Source organism: Rhododendron vialii, chromosome 7a (genome assembly GCF_030253575.1).
Source record: "Rhododendron vialii isolate Sample 1 chromosome 7a, ASM3025357v1".
NCBI lineage: Eukaryota > Viridiplantae > Streptophyta > Magnoliopsida > Ericales > Ericaceae > Rhododendron > Rhododendron vialii.
Window position 1 is genome coordinate 7764704 of NC_080563.1, and position 9053 is coordinate 7773756.

Here is a 9053-nt window from a genome sequence, read left to right on the forward strand (position 1 = left end):
CTGCTTCTGACTTATTTCTTGTTGGTAATATCGGAAGAGACTAATGTTGTCATTCAGAGATGATGCGTAGTTTTCCAAGATAATTTGCTCTCTAAGGGGGAAAACATGCTTTTGAGATAAGGATTCAACGCAAGCACTGAACTCCGTAGACTTCACTGTCATCAATTCCTCAAAAGGAAGCTTTAGGAAGTCAAAGAAGACTTGAATTTCTTTCTGAGTCTCCGCACTGAGTTGAAGAAAGAAGAAAGAACTGTTGGATTCTGAAATCTCAGTAAGGGAACGAAAGATTTGGGAAGTCGATTTTATCTCTTCCATTAATTGGTCTAAAGAATCACTTGAGGACTTGACATGAGCAGAATCCTCAACACCCACAGGATTTGTTGCAGTCTTGTTCACTGAACGAGGAGATGTAGTTAAGGCAAGAGCCCTCGAAATGTTTGCGGGGGTCACACTTGTTGGAAATAAGACTTGGTTCCCAGAGGGATTACCAGAAGGGCTAGAGGCAACATCCTCTGCGCCTTGCCCACCTTCTTGAGTAGGACCAATTTGGACAACAGGTTGGACAACAGGGGCAATCTGAGCTGGATCCTCTGCTGGTCCCTTCTTTTCCATTGTCTTTTCATTCATTGATGGGGAAACTTCTAGAGAAGGCACGTCCGCCATCTGAGGGGAAGCTGTTTCTTCCCTACCATCACTTTGTTGATTCAGATCGATCTTCTGAATTATTGGAGCAACAGTGACGTCCTTCATTGGCACAGCTTTGACTGAGTCTGATGCAATTTGATTTGTTGTAGTATCAAGTTGTCGAATGGCTGGTACACCAAGTTCAACACCATCTGGCCTCAGAGCTGAACCCTCACCAACCTGCACAAGAGGACTGTCATCCTGCAGTAAAGGGTTTTCTTGATACAGCAATTGTTCCTGAAATCCTGGCAACCAATCAGCTTGATCCAAAGGATCTGATACTGCTGTGGACTCGTATTGATCGATTGCCAATTCAGTATCGACTGTCTCTCCTACTGAGAAGGAGGATTTTTGAATTTGTGAAGATTGTGAGGAATTTTCTTCTTCCTCTTCAAAAGCATCTACAATTCTGGTCTCTTTACCCTTCTGTAAAAGACAGCAAATGGGAAAATGAGAATAGAAAGACTCGTGAAAAGTACGAACGAAATCAATAAGGGTAACAAAGATAAGAGTGTACCTTCAAAGCCAACCCTTTGTCACTAGAACTTTGCTTTTTGGTGAGCTTTCTTGTTGGTTGCTTTGTGGGAGTAGATGTTTCACTGACCTGTTTCTTAGGTCTACCAGTGGAAGGACTTCTGGAAACCTTTTGACTCACACCTGATGTGATCTTGAGAGTTCGTGTCCGTGGCCTGGTTTCAGAGTCCTTAATCGATTCAGCTTTCCTTTTCCTGGTATTCCTACTGGGCACAGAGGATATGGGAACTGCTCCTGCATGAGGCACAATGGCCTTGGAGGGTTCATCAGGCAATCGAGCTGTTATCTCTGCTAAAGAAACAATATGATAAAGATTAGTAAAGTATGACTAATTGAACTAAAAACCAATGAATAAGCTGTGCTTACCAGCCTTATCTTGAAGGAATTTGTATTCAGGATCAAGCCTGTATAGGCAGTCTGAAAGTGAAGCACTGAAATAGAGGGCCCTCATAGTCAACCACCATTCATCAAAAGCAGGCAGGGTCGCTTTATTGATCTTGAAGTCAATAAACTGAAAGGCTTTGACACGTTGTTGAAAGTTGCTAACCATCAGAGATATCATCTGTGAGTCTTTGGCCTTAATGGTTGGCCTACTGGAGGCCATCTCAATGATGTTTGGGTGAACAAAAGGCATTGGAATGCCTTGTGCGAGGCCAAACTGCCTAGCATATTGACAAGGAGAGTAATTCTCGAAACCACAATTCCCAAAAGGAGTGTTATTCAGGGCAAAGCCCACTGGGATAAGTCTTGGAAGAAGAATGCTGGCCCAAAATAACCGTTTGGACTGAGTCATTTTCTCTACAAGTTGGGGAGAAGCTGGTGGAATGTCCTCAAAGCATGGCTTCAGTCTTTCTGATGCAAATTCGAATTTATCGAATGGACAGAACATAGGCCAATTCTTTTGGTTATTTTCATAAAAAAAGGTGAAATACCTTTGAAAGGAGGATTCCTCTGTTTGAGTGTGGAAGCCTAACAAATATTCAGCATAACTACGGCATGTTTGCAATGCCTCATCTGACCGAAGGGGGTTCTCCAGTTTAGGTTTTATTTGAGGGAAGTATGCATATAACCAAGCTTGAAAGATCCAGAAAGGACCACCACAAGAGTCCGCTATCTTTTTATCAACAAAGGTAAAAAGGCCTTTATACAGAGATCCTAAAACAAAAGGGGCAAGGGCCAACCTCTTTACTTGGGCCATACAAACGGCTAGGTTAAGGTATTCTTTGGTAACCCTAAGCCCAGGGACTGCCATAAGAAATCGACAAATCCAAAAAAGGTAAAATGCAACCTTCTCATGAAAGCAAGGCGCTGAGGCTTTGGCTTTAAAGTGAGTCTTAAGCCATTTCGAATAGCTAACCCCAGACGATGGAACAACAAATGGGGGATCATATGGATCAGGAGAAAGCAGAGCATTTACCTCACGGCCTAACGAAGGAAGGCCAGTTAAATGAGAGATATCCAGGACTGTCGGAGATAGCAAGCCACAATGAAGAATTAGGGTATTGGATGATTTGGACCAAAAACACGCTGCAGCAGCCAAGAGTTCAGAATTCATGTCCAAGGGATATTGTGAGAGCTCAATTGTCTCACGGATTCCCATTGTTTTCCAATCCTCGAAAAGGAACTTCATCATGCGCCTTACCCAATCTACCCATCCCATTTCAACGGTGTAAGGCCAAGAACGAAGGCAGGTGTTCTTACCCCAGCCTAACCATTCCAGCGACGGAAGCTGAAGGAGAAGTGGATCACGTTCCCCCACTGGGTAGACTTCTGGAAAGCCATCCGGGAGAACTGATGAAAAAATTGGACCCAATATGCAATGAGAACTGACATTATCGTCAGGAATCAGAACTTGAGTCTTCTGGTTTTGGCCAATCCCGTTTCGGTACGATTCAGGGAATCGGAAGGAATCCTCCGTCACTGACTCGGTGGCCGGATCTTCAACTGGGTCGCTGACGATCTGTAGTTTGGATTTCGGTGCCATTTGGGTTCGGAAGCTGTTCTAGGGTTCGAGAGCTGTTTCAACGTTCTGCGAGAAAAAGCACGATTCGTGTCCTAAATTTGAAGTACTCTGCCTTATATAGGTGGTGATTTGCTAAGCGAAATATTTACCAAAGTTAATATTTAACTCAGGTAAATAGGGGGGCATTGTTTACACCATAATTTAGTATTTAGTATATTATAATCGATTGGGTCAGAATGTTACACGTGTCAACGCATTTTAGACCGATTGATATAATGCAAATGCAATATGAAGCCTGTTAAGGAAAATGGACTGATCAAACGGTTGATATTCGACTGGACACGTGTCAGAATTTTGTATCACATGCGGATCGTGAAGTCAGACGGTTAATGCAAGCAGGCAGTTGAAATAATTACAACGTTGGAAACATGTGAGATCATGGAGAAGTAACCGCCTCATGCAGATAGTGGAGCAAGAATAGGGAGCATGGAGCCAACTAATTCAAATCGAAGGAGGGAAGTCCGTATGATTTGAATTTCAAGTCGACAACAGCCTATAAATACAAGAAAGGAAGATATTTAGAGCCCCCAATCAATCGCCCAAAGGCTTCTACTTTTATCTGTACTTTACATTTCTTGCTCTAGGAGTAGCTTGTAATTTAACCGTCTGTTCGATTGTGTTCTCATAGTCGATTTGACTTCTACACCGAGGGATAATAAAGTCCATTTTGTTGTTCTTCTTCCATTTCCATTCACTTCATTAAGTTTGCTTCCAGAGAAGTCCTGAAATACGGCAAGGAACCAAACTCCACCACCACAAACACCCACATTTCCAGCACACTTAGCAATCTCTAGTCGATTAGTCGACTATCAGTAAAATAGACAAACAGGTATAAAGATCCAAAACGAACACGGTCGATTGGCAAGCATGCGATAGACAAGATGATAGCAAGGTTCTAAAAAATGAAACCTTAATAAATTCACAACACTAAAATAATGTCTCTATCATCTTCTCTGAACTTTTTTTCATCTTCAGTGAATTATTTTAAACTTTGTTTCTGATTCCTTCGTAGCAAAGAACGGTGAATTCAAAATTTTGAGCCGTATCTATAAAAATAAAAATAAAACTTGAGAGAAAACTACCAAAACCCGAAAATTTTTGCCCAAAGGGACCCTGATCTTTTCCCTTCATGCCTATTAGTAACAGGTTCTGGTATTTAATTTTACGTACAATCACAGACTCACAGTAGACAGTAGGAATCAAGAAAGGATTTTTGATAAAACGCAAGCACATGCATTCAAGGAAAGTGGCTATAGAGAAAAATATTGACTTCATGCTTCCTCAGACCTCAAGAAAACCCAGGAGCAGAAAACTGTAATTCCGGTGAAAGGATGCCAGAATCAAATTTCAAGGGGCCTATGCACAAAAACACTTGTCTTTTTCATTACGCATAAAAAGAAAAGATTCGTTGGCACCCTAGGCCTATTCACAATTTCAGGGCATACAGATTCTAATCAAGATTCATCATCCAAACTGGCTGAGTTCTCCATCCAAAAAGCTTGACTTGTTAAAGCAACAAACTTTTCAGTACAAATAAAAGGAGAATATTACTAGAGCTTGCTAGAGAAGCACCAGTCATGCATAATAAGATTAGGGTAACAACTTCTCAAGATAGTTACCGACAAAATACTGAACAATTCAAAAACCCATAAGTGATACGAGTTCCATTCCCGCGATATAGCGCATTCCTTAAATTACGGTAAACATTACCCAAAAGAAAGACCTTTCGACTGCATCTGTATAGTCACCAACCCTGGATCGATCCTTTAAACCGTTTCAGAAGACAAGCCAATCCAAATCAGTACCACGTCATAGCCGGATCTTCTTCCACCAAGAAAACATCTTTACACTCTCCCTGCAATTTGAACTCTGCACACCTATATCAACAATCATAATGTTAAGACCATAATTTTGAATCTTGTAGACAGTTAGATGGTGGCCAGACAATAGAATAAGTCTAGAGCACTTTGCTATGCAATTCAGAAATAATCATAAAATTTAAGATTTACTATCTGAAAATGTTAGGAACAGTGCAATATCAGGTCTGCTGCATTTAACACACACATATCCAAAGCTAAATGAACTCAACCTGGCTCCAAAAAACTTATTGGTCACCAGAAAGCAATGGAGTGGCAGGTGTTTTATCAGGTCAGCATTTCGCACACACATAAAGCTATGTAACAGATTCCGCACACACAGAGCTGTAGAACACATTCCGATTAAAAAAAAAATGCTACCTTCCGTTGCAGAATGTCATGCTTCATAGGAAGGACTTGAGTGCGGTTCACAACAGGTCACATTGTGCTCCAACTTTCCCTTTGAACCAATATTTTAGTCAGACTCAATGTATGAGTACGGAAATCGGTTGGTGGTATCATTTCCAGTCAGACATTTTTATGCCAAACCTTGAAGTAGCGATTATATGAATTCGATGTCAGACAAGAGATCTAAACATTATTAATGCTTCGTACACGTCCAATGGCTCTCATAGGGTTCCCTCATCTGGATCCCGGGGGAAGAGGATCTAGCCTCACAGGGACATCCCGTTAACTGAAGAAACTGGACCATTTTGAAAAGCTCATTTGTACTGATCATTAAGTTTAGTATTATAAACTTCATCAAGCCCTGGCTGCACTGTTAAATTATTGGTCATGACAAAGACAGATCAGGTTAAAAACAAACTAAGAACAAGTTTTATTCCAAAGCGAAGTATATACAATAAATCTAACGTGGCCTGTCACATACATAAAAGAAGCAACATTTGTGAACTACCCTAAGAATAGATGTTGGCAGAAGTCTGTTAACCTACACTTGGCTAACACGGGATATTGTATTTGCAATATACCATCCGATGGAAAAATATATGCACAACTTCGGGTGGGGATGTGAAACTAGTCTTCTCATAAGAAAATATTAAGAGCATAAATGTTTTTATGTAATGGCGTAATGAAATGACTGATATAGTAAGAGAACAAATACCAATCAAACAAACACACTATCTAAGTCATAGATTAGGCAATTTCTCATTTACCTTGATTTGGTAGGTAACACTGCCATATTGTGTGCCTTCACTACATCCTTGAGTGAAATGAAACTTGGAATATGAGCAATTGCCACATATTTTGATGTTTTAAACCCATCTTGAGGCTTTAGGAACTTGAAACCATGTTTTTTGGGGTCATGATAAAACAAAGCACCGCTCAAACTATGAAACAACACGACAGCTCCATTCCTCAACAAACATATCGGGTCGTATGTGCCATAAATCCACCTCCCCTCGTTTGTTTGGGTAATAAAACAGAACTCTTTGCTCCATGATTCTTGAACACCATATTCTTTCATCACCCATATCTTTAGCTTTTCAAAGCCAGAACCATCGCATACGGAGAGACAGCCTCTTAACACTCCCAGCACCATTTCCTCATTCATGTCCATGAGACTCTTGCAAAGTTTAAAAGGAGGTGGTGGAACTGATTGGAATTTTTCAATATCAAAGTTGAAAGATACAATAGAATTTGAACCATTTTCTCCAGTACAAATCCAATGAAGAGACCCATTCAAATAGGTAGGGGATCCCTTGTTATAATAGAGAGAGGAGGGTACATTGAAAACCCTTTTCCATGACCCTGTACCAAGAGTATGTATCTCAGTCATACTACCAATTTCCCCTTCCCTACTAAAAAAGGCCTCACGAAACCTAATCACCTTATACACGTTCATCTTCGGACTGAAGCCCAAACCACAATGGATAGAAAGGGAACGTTTTGTATCCCTATCCCATTCTATAGGATCCGGAAGGTTAATGTACTCACCGGTAATTGGATTACACACCGCAATTGGATTTCTCCATATCATACAAGGAAAATCCAAATTTGGTTCACACAGACAAAGCAATCCATTGCACGAATTCACTACTTTGAGTTCATGATGTTCGGCCCTCAACTTAACCCCCGATTTAGGAGGGGGGTCCATCTCAACATCACCGATCACTGTTTCCTCATCGTACACAGGTATTTTCAACTTGGTATCAAGCTTCATCTTAACAGGCCCATCATCAAAACCAGAACAATGTTCGGGCGGTTCAACTAAGAAAAGAGTTCGCGAAACGCGCCACGGGGCCGAGGATCGAAGGAGAGGAACAGCCTCTCCTCGCGCAAAGTGAAGCTTGGCGAATACAGAGCTCGATATGAGATTGCGCCACGTCTTACACACGCGTTTGCAAATGAGTATTCGCTTAACGGATAGCCTTACCAGAATGTTAAGAGAAACACGGCTTGGGAGATCTGTTAGTGGACGACCCAAGTACTGATTCTTCTGACCTTCGAACCCATCGACTTCTTTGTCGCCGATACCCTTTCGTTTTCTTCCTCTTGCCATGGTTTTCTGTGGATTAAAGAAGTGGGTTTGGATTAAATGTGTATAGGAAAGGACAGAAAGTAACGCTATATTAGCAATAACAATGATTGGAAAGAACCTTGGTGATTCTAGAAACCCGAAGGGAGATGAAAAATTAAACGAAAACTCAAATCTTGCTTATGTTATGAAAGAACAAGCCATGTACATAATCACGACAGTACTCAGTGTGTGTGTGTGTGTGTGAGAGAGAGAGAGAGAGGGGGGGAGTTACCGAAGAGAAATTTGATCAGACTTCTTTTTCTTTTTGGAAAGACTTCAAGAAGATATGTAGCAAAATTTCAACCGCACAGAGTTATATATATGGGGAGAGAGAGAGAGAGAGAGAGGGGGGGCTGGTGGTGATAGGAAGCATTGTTTTTGGCGGGAAATGGGTGAGTTCTTAGGCGCGAAGAGAGGAAATCTGTGATTGGATTGCTTGCTTTTCCAGCAATTAAAGCCTAGGGCCTGTTTGTTCACCGGATTTAAGCATTGTACTCAATTACGTGTTCAAGGGTACCGTGTGGATTTGGATTAACAAGTTGAGTAATTTATGTCTTGTTCTTTTTACAATTAAAAAAAAAAATTTTAATTCTCCATATATTCTTTTTACTTTTAATATTTCTTTCTTTATTTTTCTTCACTTATTTTTCCTACTATTTTTAAAAAAAAATTTCAAACACCAATCTAAATATAGCATTATTTTTTGTCCTTATTAAATTTTTTTTGCATTTGTTTATTTTATATCAATTTTTTGTGACTTATTGATTCGTCTTAACAAGAAAAATCGAAAAAATAAAAAATTTGGTCGAAACTCAATTTTTTTTGAATAAAGACAAAAATAAGTCAATAAGACAACTTTTTTTTTTTTTACTTATCTTTGTCTTTTTTAAAAAAAATTATGAGTTTCAATCAAAAAAAATTTACTTTTTCGATTTCTCTCACGGAAACGAATCAATAAGTCACAAGTTTGATGCAAAACTAACAAATGCAAAAAAAATTGAATAAAGACAAAAAATAAAAAATTATTGTTTTACTTTTCAATCCAAATCACCCAAAAGTTTGTTAGAAATCTTTTACTATCAAACTATTAGACATCTCACTGATGTATAAAATTTAAAAGAACCATGTGACGCGTTTTTTTTTTTTTTTTTTAAATTTTTTTTGGGTAACTAATGTGTGATACTTGATAGTATTAGGTGCGATCCTCTTAGCTCGATTACGTTTTAAGTCATAGGGCTTCTAGTCGAGCAAACAGACCCTAAAAATTCTGAAGTATACTACAACCTTGCATTCATTAGTTGTTAGCAATATAGAATTGAATCAATCTGAAATTTAATGGCAATATTGAATCATCATGCGCGCATTACATCAAAAAATAACATGTGAGAGGGTAAAGGTAAACCCCGGCAATGTTGTC

General features: G+C 39.6%; 1 protein-coding gene across 2 annotated transcripts; it reads right to left on the minus strand.

The window, feature by feature from the left end:
• Window positions 1-4689: 4689 nt before the first annotated feature.
• LOC131334740 (F-box protein At3g07870-like) lies at window positions 4690-7983 on the minus strand. 2 transcript variants are annotated; one of them, XM_058369958.1, is made up of 3 exons: window positions 7869-7983; window positions 6273-7624; window positions 4690-5118 (listed from the first exon to the last, which is right to left on the minus strand). In XM_058369958.1, exons 2-3 carry the CDS (start codon window positions 7616-7618, stop codon window positions 5040-5042), a joined length of 1425 nt encoding a protein of 474 aa, XP_058225941.1. In that variant the 5' UTR covers window positions 7619-7624; window positions 7869-7983; the 3' UTR covers window positions 4690-5039. The 2 variants fall into 2 exon arrangements, with proteins under 2 accessions (XP_058225941.1, XP_058225942.1); XM_058369959.1 differs by lacking the exon at window positions 7869-7983 and adding an exon at window positions 7716-7856.
• Window positions 7984-9053: the final 1070 nt, after the last annotated feature.

Excerpts from the sequence above, each read along its gene's own strand:
- LOC131334740 (XM_058369958.1), bottom strand. The coding sequence starts at position 7,618 with ATGGCAAGAGGAAGAAAACGAAAGGGTATCGGCGACAAAGAAGTCGAT. Across the intron at positions 5,119-6,272 it reads GTGTTACCTACCAAATCAAG|GTGTGCAGAGTTCAAATTGC; the intron begins GTAAATGAGAAA and ends TTGTTGATATAG.